Here is a 25,629-nt window from a genome sequence, read left to right as displayed (position 1 = left end):
TTCCAATGTGAAATAATAGAGGAGGAGCAACAACTTACATTTGTACAGTGTGCTGGAGTTGTAAAACGTGCTTTTCCCTCAGTACCTGGGAATGGACAAATTTTGGGGGTTGATACTTACTTAAGAAGAAGAAATCTATAATTTGTTTTCTTTTGGGGACTTCATAAACCTCTTTGAGAGTGATGAACACAGTGGTCTCTCCAGAGGGATACACTTATGCACACAAAGGTAATTTCACAATTTTGGGGCATCCTCAGAAGGTGCATGGATTTTAGATTGAGAACTCCTTCTTTGAAAGCAGAGGTAGACCTTTGATGGTCTCTGAAAGAAAGGAGTACTTTCTGGTTTTCAAAATAGAAAGGGAAGCAATATACTGAACTCTAATTGGAAATGTATATTTCTTTTCATTTTATAAGGCTTTTAATTTACTTATCCTAATGATGGTTTTTCTTTCTGAATTTTGCTTCCTCCGTAGCATCTGGAGCATAAGAACAGTACTTATTTTCTTCTTTTCCAAGAGAACAGAAAGAAATAGTAAGTTTAATTTCTATATTTTTATAAATACATTACAAAAAAACTATCTTCTAGTGCATTGGTTTCTAATTGAATGGCAGGTTGTGAAACGTATATTGAAATGACAATGTGGTAAATATTGAAGAGTTGTTTACTATCAAGCATTTTGTATGATCAACGTTGTTCTGTTTTTTTCATTTGTGTTATTTTTGTCTTCTTCATTTAGAATATTTTTTATGCAAATAATTTCTTTCTTGAAATCAAGAGAAATTATTACTTGTTAATTTTTATACAAAACTTTTGTCGCATCATTCTCTTTAAATTTTTTTTTTTATTATTATTATGTTTACGTATTTTGGGAGAGAGAGAGAGACAGAGTGTGAGTGGGGGAGGGACAGAGAGAGAGGGAGACACAGAATCCAAAGCAAGGCATCAGGCTCCGAGCTGTCAGCACAGAGCCCGACGTGGGGCTCCAACCTATGAGTGTGAGATCATGACCAGATTCGAAGTTGGACACTCAACCGACTGAGCCACCCAGGCGCCCCTGCACCATTCTCTTTAACCTCACAGCTCCTAGGCTTTTGTTTTTATGGAAACATGCAACTTATGGTAATATCTCCTTCTGTAATCTGTCTGTGTACAGATTTTAAAGATTTTCCGGTCTTAAAAATATGAGTTATAAACAAAGATAGGCAAATTTTGTTATAAATGAACTTTATATGTGACTTTTTTTTTCTTGTTTTAACTTCTAATTTTGGGAAATTTCATATGCATAATTACCTATACAAAAGTAGGGTGAATAATAAGTTCTCATATACCTGTCACACAACGTTAACAATCACCAATTGATGGTCAGTCTTGTGTCATTTTTACCTCCACCCACTTTTCTACCTACTGCATTATTTTGAAGTAGATCCTAGTTATATCTATCCATAATAGGCTTTTAAAATACATTATGTAATATATTATCATTCAGGAACATAATATTATATCTAAAATATTTTTAATATCATAAAATATTAAATATGTTTTGTTTCACTCAAGATCCAAAGAGATTCATACAGATATATGGCCCTCCTCACTTATGACTTCTCTTCAGCCCAGTTTAGGTTCTCTGGTCTAGTCTAGTGACCCTTCCTTGCAGATACCCTTGACTCCTTTGTCCCTCTTTCCCATCCTACTTGTCTGGCAAAAACTGCACCTTGTTTAAATACAATAATATGCTTAATCTATGACTGGCAAAAACTTCTATATGCTTAATCTATCCCTGCATCAGAAAAGCTAAATTTATTTCAATATGTATTCAGTACTGCTACACAGTCCTATTTTATAGTTCCCTAGAAAATTCACTTTTTTCTCTTTGAGAGCATTTTTTGAGATTGTATTTCTCTTCAAATCACTAATACCTGCCTCTCTGCAAAAAAACAAAAATCAAATCAAAATAAAGCCAACCAACCAACCAACCAAATAAAAATTCAAAATCTACAAACAAACAAAATCCCACATAATCCACCTGGCCACTCTCACGTGATAGTCTCACTTTATGGAGAAAATAGATGTAAACAGAGGAGAGCTGCCTCTACTACCAAATGTATCAAGTTGGCTTCATCTGTTTCTCCTTCAGTTATGTTGTCATCCTTCAGTGGTAGTCTGGAAGACTGAGTTTATGTTTTGGGTTCTAGATACTCTGGCCATCTCGAGAACTTTGCGCTTGCCGTTATCTCTTCCCGCAGTTATCCTCTTCTGCAGTATCTGTTGCTGTTGGATTGTCTCTATGGGTGTATCATCCTGCCTCCATACGGTCAGCTGGAGGGGAAAACCCTATCCTGACCCCATACTCCCTTTAATCTACCATGCATTCCTCTCTCTCCTTCAAAGTCTTAATCATCTCTGCCTCCGCAATTATCTTGAATCTGACCACTTCTAACCTGCTTTACCACTGCTACTGTCCTAATTCAGGTCATTATTATCTCCTACTTGTACTGTTGCAATGGCTTCCTCACTAGTCTCTTTTTGAGGTACAGATCAGTTCTCTTGTCTTAAAATTCTCTGATGGCTGCCAGAGTAAATCTGAATTCTTTACCCCTACTTTCTGGCTTATGCCCATTTCTCTAACTTCATCTCTCTCCACTCTTTTTTTTTTTTCACTTTTGCTTCAGCCATCTTTTTGTCTTACAGACAAGTTTTAGTTCTCTGAACATCAGTTTCCTAATTTGTAAAATGGAAGCATGTATTAACAACATCCTTAACATGAAATATTTGTTTTGGCAAGCTGTTGTGAGTATTAAGAGAAACTATATGCCACAGGATATGAAAATTGCAAAGTGTTATATACATGTGGACTGATGACACTGGTTATTCTTTTCCATTCCTTATTCTTTTTTATTTTTCTTGCCTTTTGAATTATTTTTGTCTGATTTAAGTGGGAACAGCAGATATCCTTGTCTAATTTCTGATTTTCAGTGGAAGAGCTTTTAATTTTTACCGTTATAGATGATATTTGCTGTGGTTTTAAAAAATATTGATACTTTTTATCATATTAAGGAAATTAAGGTTATGGTGTTGTTTCCAGTGATATTTAGTAATATAATAGATGCCAGGAGGACAAGAAGAAGTCTAAAACAAATATGTTCTCTGACTTCATGGAACTAACAAACTAGTGAAAAATATAAGAAAACTTATTTTAAAAGAGTGGTTGGAAACTCTTCTCTAAGGAAATTAAATATGTGAATATTTTATCTTACAAATAGGCACACCAGGACATGGTTATTATATAAAGGGGTTGGTTTAAAAATTTATTTCATGGATCCTTTTATTTAAAAAGAGTTACTGTGGGCACCTGGGTGGCTCAGTCAGTTGAGCAGCCAACTTTGGCTCAGGTCATGATCTCACAGTTCGTGAGTTTGAGCCCCACGTTGGGCTCTGTGCTGACAGCTCAGAGCCTGGAGCCTGCTTCGGATTCTGTGTCTCCCTCTCTCTGCCCCTCCCCCACTCATGCTCTGTCTCTGTCTCTCAAAAATAAATAAAGATTAAAAAAATAAATAAAAAGAATTACTGTACATTTGAATAGGTATTACATGTACATTTAAAATAGACTTCATAAAAGATTGTCTTGCAATCCTGCACATATTTTTTTTTAGCATAAAGTCACTTCTAATATTTATTTTTTTAAGCCTGAAGCTATTGATTGTGTCTTTGCCTTTTACTCTCTTTAGTTTTATTTCCTTTTTTCCTTTGTTATATACCTAGTATAGAATAAGTGTTGGCAAACCATAGCCTGTGGGTCAAGTCCTACTTACCACCTGTACAGGTCATGATCTAAGAATGATTTTAGCAGTTTTAAATCATTGAAAAATTCAAAAGAATAATATGTAGTGATATTGCATTTATATGAAATCCAAATTTGTTTTTATTAAAGCAAAACGCTGTCCATTCATTTCCATGTTGTCTGTAGCTGCTTTAATTCAGAGTTAAGTAGTTGTGACAGAGTGTGTGTGGTACTCAGTACTTCAGACTGTTACCGGATATACAACAAATCACACTGACATAGTTATAACTCGACATTTCAAGTGCCATATGTATTGTGACAGTTTTCTTTTTATTAAATTATCAATGCATACTCATCATATAAAAACAGTAAGAGAAGATTGGACTTTGAATGTTGCATTTTTAGGGCATAGTGGACTGTGGATTATTTTGTTATCAAACTGCAAAGCATTGTGTTTATTACTCAATGACATTATAACTGTGCTAAAAGAATACAAATGTACATTGACATTACCATACTGATTACTCATTATGATATTCCCAATTCAGAGAAAAGCAATGGTCAGAAAAATTGGAACATTTAAAATGGAATATATCATCAGAGCTGAATTTCTTCATAAAAATAAAAAGTGAAAATGAAGCTTCAACCAAATAAGTTTCTGAGTGGCTTATTAGTGAAGCAGAGAAAGCCATTTACCAATGGTGAATTAATGAAATTGTGTTTGATTGCAGCAGCTGAAGAAATGTGTTCAGAGAAAGTATACTTTTTTAATTAGTAAGTAGCCTTTTGACAAGAACAATCGCTTGAAAAATTGAGAATATCGGAAGCAAGATAGTTAATTTAAAAACATGGCAAATGATTTCAAGTGATCTTCCAGTTGGCTCTGATACTGCTCATTTGTAGTTTATTTGAGGAGTCAGTACTGAGGTTGAAGTAACTGAATTAACTTCTGGGAAAAGTCGGTGTGAAACAACTTCAGGACAGAATATTTTTAAAGTTAAAAAACTACCAATTCAGTAGGACCTGAAGTGGAATCTGCCAAGATGTATTATAATATTGGTGGTAAAATATTCCCAAAGACGACATACAGATGGCCCGCAGACAAATGAAAAGGTGCTCAACATCAGGGAAACACAAATCAAAACCACAATGAGATATCACTTCACACCAGTCAGAATGACTAGTATCAAAAGGATAAGAAACAAGTTTTGGCAAGGACGTGGAGAAAAAGGAACCCTTGTGCACTGTTGGTGGGAATGAAAATTGGTACAACTACTGTGGAGAATAGTGTGGAGGTTCTTCACAAAATTAAAAACAGAAATACCGTATGATCTAATAATTTCATTATTATTTATTCTTTCTTTCTCTCTCTCTCTCTTTCTCTTTCTTTCTTTCTTTCTTTCTTTTCCTTCCTTCCTTCCTTCCTTCCTTCCTTCCTTCCTTCCTTCCTTCCTTTATTTCATTATTATTTCAATAATTTCATTATTTACCCAGAGAAAATGAAGACTCTAACTTAAAAAAGTATATGTACTCCTATGTTTATCTGTTTATTGCAAGATTATTTACAATAGCTACAGAAGCAACCTAAGTGTTCATCAATAGACAAATGGATAAGGAAAATGTGGTGTGTGTGTGTGTGTGTGTGTGTGTGTGTGTAGATCTACAATGGAATATTACATAGCCATAAAAAGGCCATTTGAGACAACATGGATGGACTTAGAGGGTATTATGCTAGTGCTAAGTGAAACAAGTCAGACTGAGAAGGACAAAAAACATGATTCCACTCATAAATGGAATCTAAAAAATATGCATAAACAAAAAGCAGAATCAGACCTATAAATATAGAGAACAAATTGATGGTTGCCAGAGGAGAGGGGGGTGGGGGATTGAGAAAAAATGGGTGAAGAGGGGAGGGAAATATAGGCCTCTAGTTATGGAATGAGTAGGTCATGGTATTAAAAGGCACAGCATACAATCAATGATACTGTAATAGCGATACAATGGGACAGATGATAGCTATACTTGTGGTGAATAGCCTAACATATAAACTTGTCAAATCACTAAGTTGTACACCTGAAACTAATGTAACATTGTGTGTCAACTATACTAAAAAATATGTGTGAAGCAGAAAAAAGGGTTATTTGGATTAATTTACAAAACTTGTGAAACTGTAAGGTGTTTAAATTCTATGGTTATTCCTCATGTTAGGCAATAGCAGATACTTTGCAGAGCATAGTTCAACCTATCATGTGTTATTAAATTAGTAGTGTCAATGGGGAACTTTATTCTCATGAACTTAAATATTGTCAGTTTTGTGAACTTTAATCAGAAATAGAAGCTGAATATCTTAACCTGCCCAGCCCCACAGCACTTTGATGGCTCAGCAGTGGTAAAGTTTTATGGTGGTATTTTGAGCTTAGGGCCTACACTGAAATATTTCTGCATGAGAAGAACCATTTTCAACCACTGTGATGGAATGCTGACTAATTTGGAAAATTAGCTTTTGCTGCAGAGTTGATAATGGTTCTTAATGAATTAAACCTAAGATTGCAAGACAAAGCAGTCCTTATATGCAAAACCTATACTGATGTAAAACAGGTATCATTGTAATGACAAAAAGTAATTAAAAAAAAAAAGGCTATGACAAGTTAAAACAAGAAGCAAGATCTCCATTTCCACAGAAATTTGCAGCAGATACGTTATCTGATCTCGAACTATAGTTCCAGCAGTGTTTTCCATACCCCACTCAAGTAGAAAGGAAATTTCCATATTTCCTTTCCATTTAACTGTGCAGTTGAGGGGCTTCTACTTATCTTCAACTGGAAGTGATTCATTTCCAATGTTATGACAAGATAAGGTAAATATCAATAGAAGAATGAAAGAATTCTACAAATCCCTTCCAAACAGTGAATATGCTCAATTAAATCATGAGCTTGTGGTTTGATTTCAATATTTAGCAGTACCTATCTGTTTGAAAAAACATTTTGAAAAATCAAGTATGTAAAATTTCATCACAAATCAACTTTAACATATTAACATTTGCAGTCAGTTTTGATAGGGAACACTGACTTCTTTTTTTCTTTTCAATTTTTGTTTAAATTCTAGTTACTGAACACAAGTGCAATATTGGTTTCTGGAATAGAATTCAGTGATTCATTACTCACATACAACACCCAGTGTTCATCACAAGTACCCTTCTTTTTTTTTTTTTCCCCAACAGAATTTATTGTCAAGTTGGCTAATATACAGTGTATACAGTGTGCTCTTGGTTTTGGGGTTAGATTCCCGTGATTCACCGCTTACATACAACACCCAGTGCTCATCCCAACAAGTGCCCTCCTCAGTGCCCATCACCCATTTTCCCCTCTCCTTTTTCCCCCAGCCCCCATCATCCTTCAGTTTGTTCTCTGTATTTAAGAGTCTCTTATGGTTTGCCTGTTTGTAACTATTTTTTTCCCCCTTCCTTTCCCCCATGGTCTTCTGTTAAGTTTCTCAAGATTCACATATGAGTGAAAACATGATATCTGTCTTTCTCTGACTGACATACTTCACTTAACATAATACCTTCCAGTTCCATCCATGTTGCTGCAAATGGCAGGGTTTCATTCTTTCTCATTGCCGAGTAGTATTCCATTGTACGTATAAATCACATCTTTATTCACTTATCAGTTGATGGACATTTAGGCTATTTTCATAATTTGGCTATTACAACAAGTGCCCTCATAATACCCATCACCCATCTAGCTCATCCCCCACTCTCCTCTTTCCATCAACCGCCAGTTTGTTCTCTTTGAGTCTCTTATGGTTTTTTTCCCTCTCTACCTTTTCTCCCCCACTCATATGTTCATCTGTTTTGTTTAGGGAACACTAATTTTGAACCTCAATTAAGTGAAATGTTATCTCCCCACCCAAAAGAAAATAATTCAGTTTTTTTCATTGTTAGACCTATGTTACCAAAAAATTAAACTCAATTATTATTGTATTTGAATTTTATCAATAAGGATTTGTGGATGTTTGTTTTTTCTTATGCCTTAAACGTGCTGACTCAATTTTGCCTTTTGGCCCGTAATGCCTAAAATATTTACTGTCTAGTCCTTTGTAGAAAAGGTTTGCTGACTTCTGGATTAAGGGATAAATATTTGGCTTGGTCTTAACTAACTGACTATTCTCTTTAAAGATGTTAACAGACTTCTTTTTCCCCTTTAGTAATAATAAGTCTGCTAGCATATTAAAAACTAAAATATTTTGGAGAAATTGTAGTAAAATCTTTTTATAAGTTTGTATTTGAATTTTTACATAAATAATATACTTTGATTTGGGTATTCAGATGCTTGCTACCCCAGAACTTCGATGAAGAAATAATAATTTTATTATAAATTTAATTAAAAATCAAGAATATTTATTTAAATTCTATTTGGTAAAATGTTTAAATCTTTTTAAGTTTTGAAAGGTGTTTTATTCTATGTAAAGTTGATTTTTCTCTGATTGTAAATATATAGGCAAAAATATGAAATATGTATGTGTAAAAATTGAGATAATCTTTATCTGTACGCATCAGTGAGAAATCCTAAAATGAGAAAGTATTCTTGTGGTTGCTTAATATATATCATTTGGCATGCTATTTTAAGATATCTAAGTATCTTAATATCTGACTTAGGTTTGACTTAAATCTTGTTTTCTAGATGAAGCATTGGATGATTTAAAATCCCAGAAGAAAAAAATAGTAAGTTATTTAAAATTAATTTATATAAAACAAATACATTAAGAATTGAATAAGCAATGTTTATCGGTTATAAGTAATGACTCTCCAAGTAACAAGTATGCTTTTAGATAGCATTTTAATGCTGAAGCTAAATTATGTATAATTTTACTAGTTAATAATGATTGACAGGAAAAAGTATTTACATGGACCTTTTTGATTCTGAGAATCTATGTCAGTTGGAAGCTGAAAAGCAAGTAAATGAATCATATTGGAAGCTTAAATGAGGCAGAAGGGTAAAAAGGTAGGTGTCCAGTTTGATTATTAGAGCCAAAAAAGGTCAGTTCTAGGTTTTTTTGGACAGTTCTCAGGTATTCTGGCTGAAGAAAGGGGGAAGGAAAGAATTGGTTTTTCATTTTCTATCAGCAGCTCTGATCACATGGGTATCTCTTGTGGGGCCAGTTAGATGTGTCCTTCAGACATTTGGAAAGGGGGCTAAGCATAGGAGATGAAGGACCCTAGATATTTAGACGTTGATATATCATAGTCTCTAATAAGTGAATTGAACTTGGTGTTTGACTTGAAGTTATATATACTTTTTTGTATAATTATTTTTGAAGTATGAAAATGATAATTGATAGCAATAGCATGTTATGTAGAAACTTATTTAATGAAATTTAATCAAATGCAAATGATCAATGTATTTTAGAGTAACATGTAATAAGTAACAATTATGTATGAAACTAATCAAAATTATGGAGGTTAAGATTAATGTCAAAAATTATTCTGTGAAGGTGCCTGGCTGACTTGGTTGGTAGAGCATGTGACTTTTGATTTTGGGGTCATGAGTTCAAACCCCATGTTGGGCTTAGAGCTTACCTAAAAATTTTTTTGTGTGTGAACTGGTAATAAAAGACACTGGTCTTGAGGGTTTTAAGTACTTGAAAAATAAAGGACCTTTAATTCTGAAAGGATTTCTTGTTTGAGCTGCTTCAGTGTTCTTTGAGTTATTTGTCAACATTGCATTGGCATTTTTAATGGTCCTGAAACATAGAAATATTGCCATTATATCTTATTGTATTTCTTGCGTTTCACGCATTATGGAACAGCCAGAAATTCAAAATGAGGAAATACTGATGTTTCTCAGTAATATACAAGTTGTGATATGATTGATTCGGTTTGCTGATGTGATAAAAAGAAGAGCTGATAGAGTTGACCAGAGCCAAACCCCACTTGTACCAAAATGGAGAAATTCTGATGAAAGTAGAAAGTACAAGGAAGAAGACAAAAGAAAAAAGAAAAAAATAGAAAATTAAAAAAAAATTTTAAGTGATGAAGAGCCGACCCAGTGTCATTGGTATCATATGACCAGAAAGCAGAAACTTGGGGTAATCTTGGAGTAACAGCAGACTTGGAAAACTCTGTGAAAAGGCAAGCCAAGCTATTTGTTTCTTCTTTAATAGCCCTTGAAGGAATCACAACACAAATATACTTTACCTGGGTCTGACAGTTGGGAAATTCAGTTCAGGGTTCAACCTATATATATCTATATATATTTTTTAATGTCTATATGGTTCAAGAGGCGTCAATATTGCAGAATAGTTCAGTATGTCTTGTTTCTTGCAGTATGATTAAAGAAAAATAAGTTGGCTGCTCCAACTCATTAATTAGGGAACACAATTTGTATTGATTTGACTGTTGTTTGTTATAATACTGTTGTTACTGGGAACTAGTCCCTGGCCTTTATTACTCAAGCCCTTAACAGAGCTGCTTTGCTTGAGTTGCATTACATTTTGTTTAGAACAATAGGTGTTAAGGGTGAGTTGGTAAGGAGCACAGTGCTTGCTCATGATTGTGCTGGTAATGAGAGGAAAAAGAAGGATACTACTTTTTTTTCAACGTTTATTTATTTTGAGAGACAGATTGAGTGTGCGCAAGCCTGCGCATGCATGCACAGGGAGGGGGCAGAGAGAGAGGGAGAGAGAATCCCAAGCAGGCTCTGCACTATCAGCGTGGAGCCTGACATGGGGCTTGATTTCACAAACTGTGAGATCATGACCTAAATCGAAATCGAGAGGATGCTTAACCAACTGGGCTACCCAGGCGCCCCTGAAGGGATACTACTTTTGAACAAAAGCTAACTGTAATAAAAACTGATCTTCTTCATTGATGTTTAAGTTTAAACTATACATTTATAGCTTTAAAAATACTTTTATTATTGAAATGCCTGTAGAAAAGTAACTTTTATCAGTGTAAAATTATCCAACTCCTGTTCTCTCCTCTTTTAATAACAAAATGAATATAAACTGTATTTACTACTTGACATTTTATTAAAGGTGGTTTCCTTAGGGATGCATCTCTTTATTCTGAATAGATTTGTAATATAATTTATAAATTTGTATAAGTGTAATTTGTAACAATGAACATGAACTATCAATTGATTAAAAAGTTAAATTATTTAGGAAAATTAGTATCTTGACAGTTTTAAATCTAAGAATTTAATGTAAGTATTTACTTATTAAAATAAAGCTAGGAATTAATCTTTAATTATCTAAAAAACTCCCAAGTCTAGATACGTACATTTTGCTACTCAAAAAAAATATATATATAGCTTTAAAATTTATTGTTTAGTAGATAATCCCTCTGCATCCAAGAGCATCCCATCAAAACAGTTCAGAATCACGATCCATCAAACACAAGTTGAAATTTAAGTGGCTTCATGAAAATGGTGTACTTTTTCAAGAACAGTATTTTTATGTGGTAATTCCTTTCTGGGATTCTCAGGAAATTTATGTTTTTCTAAATCCTGTGAAAAATCAGTTGAGAAATTAGGGACATGGGAGGGCGTGTTATAATTCCCCGAGTATTAAAACTTAACAATTAACTACAAATGTTACTAGTTCAAAGGAATCCACTAACGCCAGTTGAAAGAAAGAGTAAGAAATGCTGACCTGCTGAGCTATAGGTTAATGTGGACATTTCTGGAAACAGGACAGGAGCATGTAGTAGAGAAGTACTATAACCTAATTAATCAGTCTTGCTTTTGTGGCCATATTATGTTTTATGGGTCCTGTCTCTTGTTAATGTTGAGTTATTCTTGCAAATAGGTAATAATAGGCTTATACACGTAATATATTGTATATATAATCCTGTGAATGACATTCCATGAAATAAATTTTAGAAGCAAGATAAGTCCTTAAATTGGCACGTTTGGCATGTGATTCCATATAGGGCTGTTGACCTCACTAGAAGTTTCAAATGTTATATTTTTATATTACCAGATAATGTTTGCTGCCATTTTTCAGTGTTTGAATATTCACTATATATTATATAAATTGATCTGTAGATCTTTGTAAATACTAAGAAATGCAGAGAGAAAAGATGTGACTGTTGTGGAATACTCCTATATGAAATCAGAATATGATTTAAAATCTGAACTCGTAAAAACAATATTGATTTCAGCAGAATAACCAAAATCAGGGTAAGCAGACAGTATTTTCTTCATTGTAAAAAGATGAATTTAAACAATGCAACATGTACCCTAGTGCTCTGAATTGAAGATACTTTGGGGTACACTCTTAATAATTTGACCAAAGTCAATGTAAAATGAAAGGAAATTTGCTGCATCTAGAATATTTTCCATGAAGCAAAGATAAAAAATATTAGATAGAGCTATTGATTTTTTGTGTGTTTTAAAATTTTATTTCATGAATGATATTTATTATTTTATTTTTTCACCTATTTATTTATATGATTTATTGTCAAATTGGTTTCCATACAATACCCAGTGCTCATCCCAACAGGTGCCCTTCTCAATGCCCATCACCCACTTTCCTCTCTCCCCCACCCCCCATCCACCCTCAGTTTGTTCTCAGTATTTCAGAGTTTCTTATGGTTTACCTCCTTCACTTTCTGTAACTACCCCCCCCCCCCACCATGGTCTTCTGTTAAGTTTCTCAGGATCCACATATGAGTGAAAACATGGTATCTGTCTTGCTCTGCCTGACTTATTTCACTTAGCGTAATACTCTCCAGTTCCATCCACGTTGCTACAAATGGCCAGATTTCATTCTTTCATGAAGGATATTTTAAAATTTAAGTATTTGTAGGATTACCTTTTAAAATTAAAAATTTTTCTGACATTTGTGGTAATGTTTTCTTTTTAGTGTTGTCTATGATGAAATGTGTGTATCAAGTAGAAGTAATTTTTGCATGTTATTGAAATATATAATAATATCATTGATTCATAATTATTTTTTTAAATAAAAGGTCTGAAACCTTTGGTATAATGTATCACAGAAAAGCAATTATATAATTTATTATTACTTAAAATATAAAAAGTATTATGAATAATATAGGGTAATTTATATTTTAGGGAATTCTGAGAATCCGATTTTTCATTCTTGCATCTTGGGATTAATATGTTGGGTATTTGAAAACACTGTTTTCAGACCCATTCTGATTAATTGGGATATCACTAAAGATTATGTATTATTGTAATTGAGTACTGTTGTAGACTTTCTCCTACATTATTGTAATTACCTTCAAAAATATTTTTGAGAGAGAGAGCTAGAATGAGAGAATGGGGGAGGGGCAGAGAGAGAGAGAGAGAGAATCCCAAGCCCAACATAGGGCTTGACCCCATGAACCGTGAGATCATGACCTGAGCCAAAACCAAGAGTCAGATGCTTAACTGACTGAGCCACCCAGGTGCCCCTAAAGTGCCTAATAGTAGTATGAAGAAATGAGGAAATGTAATGTATCTGCTTTACAAAAAGAGAAACTGAGGCCAGAAGACTTGCTCAAAGTCTTTCTGGGTAATTAAGAATGGATATATGCTTTAACCCTGATTTTTTTCGGACTTCAGTTTCAAGCTTATGTTTTTTTCACTGATCGGAATGTCTGTGTTTAAAATAAGTTGAATTCACTTAAAATGTTGTATGGATACATGTGTTAATTAAGATATTATGTGAGAGAGGCTCCTGGGTGGCTTAGTCGGTTGAGCTTCCAACTTCGGCTCAGGTCATGATCTTGCGGTTTGTGGGTTCAAGCCCCGCGTTGGGCCCTGTGCTGACAGCTCAGAGCCTGGAGCCTGCTTTAGATTCTGTGTCTCCCTCTCTCTCTGTCTGCCCTCCCCCCCCACTCTGACTGTCTCTCCTTCAAAAATAAATAAACATTAAAAAAATATGTGAAAAATTTTTGTTAAAAGTGCAAAAGAGAGTGGATTTATGTCTTTTAGTGCTTTAAAAAATGATTTTATTGAAGATACTTTACATGAACATGGACATAAACATGAATACTGGCTGAATGATCAGCAGGAATTGCAATCATTTGGTGAAGTGTCATTTTGGTTTTGAGTTTTGTGTGTTGTTTCAAAGATCATGGTTGTATCTAATCTTCTTTTTAAGCCTAGAAATCATCTTAGTCTAGAACTGTGCTATCCAGATCAGTAGCCAGAGCTACATGTATCTTTTAAATGTACATTGTTTAAAATGTAATAAAACTACAATTCCATTCCTCATTTGCACAAGCAACGTTTTAAGTGCTCATTTGTCACATATGGCTTAGTGGTTACTGTATTGTGAAGATGTAAACCGTTTTCATCATCACGTAAAGTTCTATTGCCACAACATTATTAGTCTAAGACATCAAAAATTAATTTGTAGAGATCAGGGACTTAGTTCATTGATATTCCATGTGGATTCCATGTAGATTATGTTGATTTGGGGGCGTATAATATCTTTCTATCTCAATTCCTACTTTTTCCTCAACTCTCAGGTGATACTGCAAACCTTTCCTTTACATCAGAAAATTAAACTTGCTTGTTTTGAGAATTTATCATAATTTTGAAATAATTTGGAAAATTTTTAGTTTCACTGAACCAAGGTTAATAAATCATTCATGTAAGCATTTCACTTCTTAAATGTTGAATTGAGTTTTTAATGAGGAATCCATTAACAACTGTTGGCAGCATTTTTTTTAACTTGGTAAATGTGCTCTTGTGTTGAATTCTAAAATAAATGACCTTTGAAATAAATATGACATTTACTGAAATCTAAGTGGCTATAGTGGTCACTGAAAAGGAAAAGAAAACGTCCTATTCCAGTTTTTGCAAAAGCATTTTCTACTACACATTAGCTATTTGTCATAATATGACTGTCTTGTACTAAAATTAAACTTTCTTGATATTGGGCCATAACTGCTAAAATGATACTTTACTTACTACTTATTGCTTTTTAAATTAAACCCTGTATTAAGCCATAGAGTGACTTGAATGTATTGTAAATAAAATGCTATAATAATGAACTGTTTTAATTACAGTCCCTAGTGTGAGTATAGAACTCAGTAAAGTTTTTATTTAAATTCTTACTATGTTTTTTTCCCTCTCAAGTTGTTTGGATCTAAGTAAAAAAGGAGGAGCTTCAGCTTTTAAAGTCATTTGAGCAAATTCCATGGCTGTTCTCCCAGTTAGTGAGTTTCACTGCATTTGCAGCAAGCTAATTGCTTCTGCTAATAAATAATCTAAAATCGATGCTGACAGCAGTTAATTGGCACAGAGATTTTATTTTGTAAAGCTCTTGGCTAACGACCTTCTTTAAATTAATAGCATTAAGTGCTATGAGGAAATAAATCTGAGGAATTGCCTGTCATTTGCTTGTCATGTCTAATAACTTCCAATAATGATGGCTGATAGATTTTTGCACATTCCATTATTGAAGTTGGTGCATGTAATTATTCTCCTCATTATATGTAAACAATTAGCAGTATTTGGTATTTCCTTCCAGTAAAGCTGTTAAATACAAGTAACATATTAGAGGTTAGAAGCCATTTTAAAATCTGGATTTTAATTATTTGAATGTAGGAAGTCTTTCATGCTATTTGGATATATTATGTGCTGTTTATTTTAAGCATTGTACTTGAACATTTTTAGAATAGGACATTTAAAAATAAGTAGTGTATATGTTTTAAAGTGTGACAATTTATGGAAATTTTTGTTTGTAGCTTGAAGAAGTCATGGAAAAAGAAACTTATAAAACGGCTAAATTAATTCTTGAAAGGTTTGACCCAGACTCAAAGAAAGCAAAGGTAAGGCTGTTATATCACTGCTATTTTATTATAAATAGCGCATTGTAATAAGTCACTGTAATAACATAACTGTAATTGACAGGAGTTTGAGCCGCCATCTGCTGGAGCAGCTGTAACTGCAAGACCTGGACAAGGTAAATAACTTTGTAGAAACTGCTGCTGCTGTTGGAAAGATCCATATTTATCCAAGTGAGTTCAAAAGTGTGATAGAGGTGTGTAAAAACTTGTGTAGAATGCTTTTATGTTGATTTATACTTGGTAGTGTGGGTTATGACTTGGAGTGGATGGCAATAAGTTTACTTCATTTTTATTTTACAGGAATATGTTGATAAATAAGTAAAGATTTATCTTTTGAGATTAAATATATAATTGATTTTAAGCTTTTGAAATTTAAATAATTCCATCACTATTTTGTTTAGTTTTTTTCCCCCTTTCTTATAAGAATCTCTTAGGGGCGCCTGGGTGGCTCAGTCAGTTAGACATTGGACTCTTGATTTCGGCTCTCGTCGTGATCTCAAGGTTTGTTGAGATCGATCCCTATGTTGGGCTCTGTGCTGACAGTAGGGAGCTTGCTTGGGATTCTGTTTCTCTCTCTTTCTCTGCCTGTCCCCTGTGCATGCACTCTCTCTCACTCTCTCTGTCTCAAATAAATATATATATATAAAAAAAGAATCTCTTAGAATGCCTTATGAAAATTCTTACATTTTTATGATTTATTTTTGAGAAATTTAATGAACATTTTTGTCAAGCTTGAAGTTTCTTCTAAAAACTTTTATTTAGAAAGATAATAAAATAATTTAGAAAGTTTGAATTTCTAATAATTAAGAAAAAATAGAATTACTGCTATGTAAAACATAAACTCTTTCAAAAGTTGTGTTGTCAGATTATTAGCGAAACCATCACTACTATTGTATTAAATATTACATAAAATTTAAAAAGTTACTATTTTAAGTGGTTACATAAAGTAATTCTAAGATTGGCATGTGAAAAGATATTTTTGAGTTTGTATTGGCTTTCCTCTTTGTTCTTTTTTCTAGAATATCATAGTTTGTAAGGCTTTTGTTACAATACAGAATATATCATTTTTAAAAATTTAACTTTTGGGGTGCCTAAGCGGTTCAGTTGATTAAGTGTCCGACTTCGGCTCAGGTCATGGTATCACGGTTCGTGGGTTTGAACCCCGCGTCGGGCTCTGTGCTGACAGTTCAGAGCCTGGAGTCTGGAACCTGCTTTGGATTCTGTGTCTCCTCTCTGCTCCTCCCCTGCTCGTGCTCTGTCTCTCTCTCTCTCTCAAAAATAAATAAACATTAAAAAAACCATTTTTTAAAATTTAACTTTTATTCTTATAAATCATCAGAATTGTAGCCTGGTTTATAAAGTTCAGGATGACTTTTAGAACTTTCAGAAGTCAATTCTTTTATAAATGTCCACAGAGACCATTGGTACTAAATAAGCCATAATACTTTTAGGTTTTTTTTTTTTTTTTTTTTTTTTTTTTAGTTTTTTTTTTAAATGTTTATTTTTGAGAGAGAGAGAGAATGAGCAGGGGAGGGCCAGAGAGAAGGAGACACAGAACTGGAAGTGGGCTCCAGGCTCCACCTCCGCTGTCAACACAGAGTCTGCCATGGGGCTTGAACTCATGAAATGTGAGATCACGATCTGAGCCAAAGTCAGAGGCTTAACTGACTGAGCCACCCAGGTGCCCCAGTTTTAGGTTTTCTGATTGGCAGGGCTATATGGGAAGAATCCCACCCTCTCCCATTTTCTATAAGTAGGATTTTGATTTATAGAAATAGAAGCCTGATATTTTGATGAATATAATAAGTTTACATATGATTAAAATAAATTAGTCATAGATACTTGCACTGAAACTCCTGCCTTCATAATACGTTTAAATTTTTCTACAACTTACACTTGTTTTTAGTAATTTTAAATGTTTCTTAAAATGTTTTTATTTATTTTTGAGAGAGAGACAGAGTCTAAGCAGGGGAGGGCCAGAGAGATAGGGAGACACAGAATCCGAAACAGGCTCCAGGCTCTGAGCTGTCAGCGCAGAGCCCAGTGTGGGGCTCGAACTCACAAACCATGAGGTCATGACCTGAGCTGAAGTCAGACGCTTAACTGACTGAGCAACCCAGGTACCCCCTTTCTAGTAATTTTAAAAAGAGTGTTCGGTCTATAGGCCAGGTTTCTATAATTTTTACAGTATTTTGTATAACTGGTACTAACGTTTCAAAACTACTTCTTAAATAACCTTAGGAAATTTTTAAAATGTGATATTTTGCAGAAAGCTGATGCTGTTACTTAAAAAAAATCTGCTCTTTTCTCTCATTAAAAAAAAGAGGTATGAACCCTTTACTGACATTCTTAAGTATTTAATAATATTTAGGCAACATAATTTCCTTGAAGAATTTAAATTTATTTTTCCTTAGAAGCCTTTGAAACTCAAATACATTTTTTCCTTTTGATGTCATATTGTAGTCATAGAAAAACCATTGCTGGTCTCTGCTGTGGATTCCTGTGGTACTGCTTTTGGATATCCTTTTAGCCTTTTAGGGAGAATTAACCACTAGTTATAAGATAAATGAATTGTTTGTTTGTTTCTTTCTTTATTTAAAAAAAATTTTTTAACATTTATTCATTAAAAAAAATTTTTTTTAAGTTTATTTATTTTTGACAGAGACAGAGTGCGAGCATGAGCTGGGGAGGTGCAAAGAGAGAGAGGGAGACACAGAATCCAAAGCAGGCTCCAGGCTCCAAGCCGTCAGCACAGAGCCTGACACGGGGCTTGAACTCGCGCACTGTGAGATCATGACGTGGGCCAAAGTTGGACACTTAACCAACTGAGCCACCCAGGTGCCCCAAATGCTTATTCGTTTTTGAGAGACAGAGAGAGACAGATCATGAGCGGGGAAGGGGCAGAGAAAGGGAGACACAGAATCCGAAGCACGCTCGAGGCTCTGAGCTGTCAGCACAGAGCCCAACGCGGGGTTCGAACTCACAAACTGCAAGATCATGACCTGAGCTGAAGTCGGTTGCTCAACCGACTGAGCCACCCAGGTGCCCCATAAATGAATTGTTTATTTAAAAGAACATGTTAAATAATTCTTATGTGCAAATACCATGAGGAGTACAGAGATGAATATAATACGGTTTTCAACCTTAAGAAGCGTATAAGCTTTTTTTTTTTCCTCTTAAAAGTATTTCTTCTGGAGGGTCCTATTGTAGTATTAGTAGTTCTTCATCTGCAGTAATTGCTGTTTGGAGTTTTTTCCTTATTGAAAAAAATTCTAAACTATATCTCAACTTCATTCTACTTTTTGAGAATTATAATTGAGTTTTGTTGTTTAATCCTTTCAAATCTCTTTTAGGTTTCTATTATTGTGTAGGTGACTTAGTCATACATTTTATTTATGTTTAAGTTCTCTGTTCCTGTGATTTAGTCAAATATTTATGTCTTTGCTTTTACCATTGTTCGTTCGTTCTTTCCTTCCTCTCCTCCATCTCTCCCTCTTTTCCTTCCTTTCCTTTCTTTTACCTGTTTCTGAACTGAAATAGGTAGGGGAAAAATATATATGTGCATATATATATATATGTGCAAAAATATATGAGTATATATGTGCATAAATGGTGCTTGAATAGATTTGCTCCCAAATCAAATTGAATTGTGCTGTTCTTATTTGAATCTAACTCTCTTGCATGATTGCTGAACCAGAACTGTGATTCACGTGTAGTAGATATATTTCTTTTATTTCTTATTACTTAGTATTAATAATATATATTATACTGAGATTGATTATAAAATTTGAGAATAGTATTCTTTGGTTTTCTTAGGTTTCGCATTAAAAGGAATGTAATATTTACTGGAAACAATACTAACCTGACCTTCACCTTCTTTTTAATAAAGTTAATGTTTTAGAATATTTTTAGATTTACAGAAAAATTACCAAGCTAGTACAAAGAATTCCCATATACCTTTGTACCAAGTTTTCCCTGTTAACATCTTACATTAGCATAGTACATTTGTTGAAGGTAATGAGCCAATATTGATTCACTATTAAAAGTCCACATAGCTTATTCAGATTTCCTTAGTTTTTTATTTATTTATTATTTATTTATTTATTTATTTATTTATTTATTTATTTTTAATGTTCTTTTTATGTTTCGGGATCTCATCCAGGATATACCACATTGCATTTAGTTGACTTGTCTTCTTAGGCTTTTTTGGCTGTGCTCGTTTCTCAGACTTGTTTTTCATGACCTTGGCAGTATTAGTCTTGACCCTTTTTTGTAAGGAATTTTTATCAGTGGGTGCTTAATATTAGAAAATCAGGGTAATCATTTGATATGAAGAAATAAATTAACATAAAAGGTAGATCTATGTGTATATATACATATTTACATTTAATAGAATGATAACGGTACTTAGAATCTTAGCATTCATTCTAGTTCTGTAGAAATCATAGACTGAGAGATGGGAAGACTTTGTTCTTAGTAGATTAAAAAGTAGTAAAGTTTGAAATTAATGAAAAATGATATTTGCAAGTATAATTTTCTGAATAGATTCTATAGGATAAAGAAATCTAGATATTTGGGGTTGGTAAGAGATTTGTGTGCTATTGGGAATGGCCTATAAGACATGGAATAATTGATGATGGAGAGAGTGGGGACAATTGGTAGAGAGTCCGTAAGGAGGCAAGAAGGAATGGGATTTAGTGTACAAGTGCAGGAGTTGGCTTTCGATACGAGCGTGCATAGTTCATCAATAATAAGGGAAGACAGAGAACATGGGCAGATACAACTAGGTAGTGAGAATTGTCTTCTGATTGTATCTATTTTCTTAATGAGAGTGAGAATGGGGGAGACATTGTTGGGGCCCTGAAGAGAATATATAAAATAGGTCTCTAGGAGACTAAGAGAGTAAATGGATTAGGAAAATGTAGGAATGCCAGGGGACACTAAAGTCCACTTAAAGTAAACAGTCACGAATTTAAAGCATGGTTGTGCATGTTTTCCTGTTGTTTAGCTGTATGGGTAGAGGCATGGAGTAGGAAGAGAGTTGGTTTTAACCAGGGTTGGGGTTTTGACTAATGGATTAAATAAAGTGATAAAGGGGCAGGGTGGTGAAATTGTTTGCAAGGGAGTGATTATGACAATATATTGTAGAATCTAAGATGATCATGAGGGAAGTAAAGACGTGAGAGGCGGGTGATGGACATCAAAGGTATTGGTAGTAGTGATACAGGTGTCTGAACTACAAGATCTCTTTTATATGGCTCTTGACCTTAGAACTGGTTTTACATTTTTAAAGTGTTCTAAAAAATAAGAAAGAAGAATAAGAATATCCAACTGAAGCTGTATGTGGTCCACAAAGCCTAAGATATTTACTATGTAACCCTTTACAAAAGTTGGCTGACCCCTTTAATAACTAATGGATTATAGATCTCCCCTTGGAGTTGAAAGAATAATTGAGAAATTAAGCTGGAAGGGTAACTGTGCTTTCAGAGTGGGATGCTTGAACTTGAAAATGGTGCAGTTACCTTTAATGGCAAAGTTCTAAGATTAAGTTATGACCATAAATTCTTAACAGACTTTCTTATATTTGTTTCAAAAGGAAGTCACCTATACATTCTTTTTTACCTTTGTACATAACCCTGCATCTCTACTAATGACATTAACAAAAGAAAAGTCAATTGTATTCTGCCACAGCTAAATTTGAAATCAATAAGTATTGCAGAAAAATTTAATGGCTCTAGCAAATGGATTATAACTTCTTAAGTAGGTTTTTAGAATTTACTCACTTGTGTTATGTGGCATATGTGGGAGATTAAAGTAGAAATCACTGTTTTTGATCTTGATAGCAAAGGGAACGATACTTCATATTTTACTGTTTTTTGAGGTGTATGTTTGATTAAAAAATCTGGAAAACACTTGTAAAATAGTAAATTTACTTTTTGGGATGTTCTTAAGTGTCATATCTATACTGTTGCAGTTATCTATTTTTTTAATGTTCATTTATTTATTTTAAGAGAGAGAGAGAGAGAGAGTGGGGGAGGTTCAGAGAGAGAGGGAGAGAGAGAATCGTAAGCAGGCTGCATGCTGTCAGCACAGAGCCCGATAGAGGGCTCGGTCTCACGAACCGTGAGATCATGACCTGAGCCAAAATCAAGAGTCTGACACTTAACCGACTGAACCACCCAGGCGCCCCACACAGCTATCTATTGAATAACAAACCACCCCAAAACTTAGTGGCTCACAACAACATTCATTTGTTTTGCTCATGAATTTTCAGTGTTGGCAAGGTTTGACAGAGACTGAGCATCTCTGCCTCACATCTTTTGGATCTACCTGATTGGGCCTGGAAGATCTACTACCAGGATGGCTTACTCACATGGCTGACAAGTTGGTGCTGGCTGTTAGTTCCTCTCTGCATGGAGTTCTCTCATGGGGTCACTTGGGCTTGCTCCAACATGGTGGCTGGATTCTAAGAGCAAGCGGCCCAAGAGACAAAAAGTAGTCCTGAAAACTGGCGCATTTATATTCTCTTGGTCAAACAGGAACAGATTCAAGGGAGGGGACATAGACGTCCTCCATCCCCCATTTGATGGCAGGCAAACCAAAGCATCCTGGGCTTGTATTTTAAAACTGCCACCTGTGCCTTAATACAGGTAACAAAGGCATTTATGTCTCCATCCATTTTTCAGTGTTCGTCTTAAATGCCCCATTCCCATGAACCCTTCCTTCATCCCATCACCGAGTTTAATCTCCCCATTCTTGGGCCCTCTATGGCACTTTGTTGGTTCCTTTTTTATGGCACTTACCTGCTGTTTCATGATTTTTGTGTGATCTTTGCTTGCCACCTCTGTGTGCAACTCTGCATTCCATTCAGTGGTGCTTTACTCAGAGTGGTTGCTTAATAAACGTGCTGAGTTGAAGGAAATAAAAGAAAACTTTTTCTTAGAATTAACAAATTGTGTTTAAATGTTGTAAAATAATAATTTACCAAATGGGATGTTGGTGAGCTGCCAGGTGCAGGTTGTTTAAAGTTGAAAGAGGTAGGAGACTAAGTAGAAATAAACCATCAAGGTGATGAAAAAAGTAAATGTTGAGATAAAGAATTATAAAGCAAAACATTTTTTTTTTAATGTTTATATATTTTGGGGGAGAGAGAGCGAGCATGACCATGAGTGGGAGAGGGGCAGAGAGAGAGGGAGAGAGAATCCCAAGCAGGCTCCACACTGTCAGCACAGAGCCCCAAGCAGGGCTTGAACCCATGAACCATGAGATCATGACCTGAGCCGAAATCAAGAGTTGGATGCCCAACTGACTGAGCTTCCCAGGTGTCACCAAACATCCTCTTTTCAACTGAAGTACAATTGACATACAACATTATATTAGTTTTAAGTGTACAACATAGTGATTTGACAATTGTGTACATTAGCTTTCCAAGCTAAGTGTAGCTACCGTCTGTCACCATACAAAGTTCTTGCAATATTGTGGACTGTATTTCCTATGGTGTACTTTTCATCCCAGTGGCTTACTTGTTTTATAACTGTAAATTTGTATCCCTTAAGCACCTTCACCTATTTTGCCCATCCCTCTATCCTCCCCTCTTCTCTGGCAACCACCAGTTTGTTGTCTGTATTTATGAGTCTATTTTTTATTTTGTTTGTTCATTTTATTTATTTATTTATTTATTTATTTATTTATTTATTTATTTTAATTTAGTTTTTATTTTAGTGCAAGTGGGAGACGGAGAGAGAGAGAGAGAGAGAGAGAGAGAGAGAGAGAGAGAATCTTAAGCAGGCTCCCCTGAGCCAAGATCAAGAGTTGGATTCTCAACTGACTGAGCCACCAGGCATCCCTGTTTATTTTTTTTTAGATTTCACATTATAAGTGAAATTACATGGTTCTTGTCTTTTTTCTGTCTGACTTATTTCACTTAGCTTTATACACTGTATGTCCATCCATGTTGTTGCTAATGACAAGTTCTCACCCCTTTTTATGGCTGAATAATATTCCATTATATGTATAGGGGTGTGTGTGTGTGTGTGTGTGTGTGTGTGTAAATGGCACATCTTGATCCATTCATCTGTTGATGGACACTTAGGTTGCTTCCATATCTTGTTTATTATAAATAATGATGCATTGAACATAAGGGTGTATTTAACTTTTCAAATTAGTGTTTTTGTTTTTCTCTGGTAAGTACTCAGAAGTGGAAGTTGTATGGTATTTCTACTTTTAAATTTTTAATTTTTAAGGAAGCTCCATACTGTTTTTCATAGTGATTGCATCAATTTACATTCCTACCAATATTGTAGAAAGGTTCCCTTTCTTCCACATCCTTGCCAACACCTGTTATTTCTTGTCTTTTTGGTACTAGCCATTCTGACTAGTATGTGGTGATATCTCACAGTGGCATTGATATTCATATCCCTGATGATTAGTGATGTTGAGTTTCTTTTCATGTGTCTGTTGGCCATCTTTGTGTCTTCTTTGGAAAAACATCTAGTCATGTTCTCTGCCTGTTTTTAAATTGGATTATTTGTTTATAAAATAATATAAGAAAATATATTATTAATTTAAAAAGCAGAACAACACAAATAGTAAACTACAGGCTGGCAAGTGGCATATGTGATTAGCATATTTTCTGCTTGAAGTTGGCTTTTTTTGTATGGTCTCCTGAAGTTAGACTGAAATTCTCAATGAAGCAGGCAACACAAATTCAGCTGATTAACAATCTTAATTCTATCTGCAATCTTAATTCCTCTTTCATGTGACATAACATTTATAGGTTCTGAGGATGAGAATGTGCATATGTGTGGGAGGCCATTTTTCTGCCTACTATACCATCTAAGTTGGATAACAGGCAGTTGGAAATTTAATCTTGAAATGCAAGTGGAAAGTAAATTTATTTCACAGATGTTTATTAAGCTCACACTCTGTGCTAATTACTTACCAAATCCTGGGGCTACTAAGATGCAGTTCCTGTCTAGGAGCTCTTGGTTCAAAAGGGTGCACTCATGTAAATAATCTTAACGTATTAAGGACCACAATGAAGGTGGTAGGTACAAATCACAATGCATTATAAATTTTAGTAACAATGTGCCTTGAGAACACACTGGGATAGGACTGTTCAGGTCTACTTCACATGCAAAGATAAGAAGAGGGAAACAATGGGGTACCTTAAGAGACTGCAAATAGTGCTGTATGCCCCAAAAAAGGGAGGTAGTGTTTATGTGAGGGAAGGATGATCATGAAGCATTTTGTATACAACATTCTGGAGTTTGGGACTTTATTGTATATGTGACATGGAAAGCCACTGAGGCTTTGCATTTTAGAAAGAACACTTTTTTTTTTTTTTTTTTGTAATATGGAGAATGGATTTGGAGAGAACAAGGTTGAAGACATGGAGATGGATTAGGATATAATCTAATATAGGTAAGAGATAAAGGCCTACAGGATATAAAGTTGTGGCAAAGGAGTTGAAGAAGAAGAGATTTAAGAGATAATTAAGATTTAAGATTAGATTGACAAGATTTTATGACAATTAGATTTGGAAAGTGGGGAGTGGGAAGAGGGGTCCAGATATCACCTAGGTTTTTGGCAACTGGTTAGATGTTTTAAGCAAGATAAGCATAAGACTTGGAGTAGTACGTTTGTGTAGAAGATAATGGATTTGCTTTTGGATTTGTTGAGTCAAGTGACATCTAAGTGGTATGGTTTACAGGTAATTGATTATTTCATATGAAGCTCAGGAAGAAGGTTAAGGTTATAGGTACAGATTAGGAACGATTGGGACGTATAGATGATAGTTATTCAAACCATGGGATTGAGTGAAATTGCCCAGGGAGAGAAAACAGAGTAAGAAGGCCTATGGCAGAACTCCAGGGAATATTAACATTTAAGGGTAGATGGCAAAAGGAGGAGCCCAGGAAAAAGAAGGAATGATTAAAGTTAAAAGCAGAACTAAACTGGCATCTAGAAAGTTGAAGTGTAGTTAGGGATGCATCTGCTGTCATAGTCTGCAAAGGGTCAGGTGAGTAGAAGACTAGTGAGGCCA

General features: G+C 34.6%; 1 protein-coding gene across 5 annotated transcripts in view; it reads left to right on the top strand.

Moving 5' to 3' along the window:
* LNPK (lunapark, ER junction formation factor) overlaps positions 1 to 25,629 on the top strand; it is a 74,546-nt gene that overhangs the window by 21,644 nt on the left and 27,273 nt on the right. For 4 of the 5 annotated variants that reach the window (XM_030325699.1, XM_030325698.2, XM_030325705.1 and 1 more), the window contains 4 exons: positions 476 to 534; positions 8,464 to 8,504; positions 15,483 to 15,566; positions 15,649 to 15,700. In XM_030325699.1, the coding sequence (XP_030181559.1) occupies positions 476 to 534; positions 8,464 to 8,504; positions 15,483 to 15,566; positions 15,649 to 15,700 (236 nt within the window). Of the gene's footprint in view, positions 1 to 475; positions 535 to 8,463; positions 8,505 to 11,825; positions 11,962 to 15,482; positions 15,567 to 15,648; positions 15,701 to 25,629 lie in introns of those variants that run through there. The other variant, XM_030325703.2, reaches the window with a different exon arrangement.

The sequence above is a fragment of the Lynx canadensis genome, chromosome C1, assembly GCF_007474595.2.
Source record: "Lynx canadensis isolate LIC74 chromosome C1, mLynCan4.pri.v2, whole genome shotgun sequence".
NCBI lineage: Eukaryota > Metazoa > Chordata > Mammalia > Carnivora > Felidae > Lynx > Lynx canadensis.
This window is presented reverse-complemented; position numbering and strand designations above follow the sequence as displayed.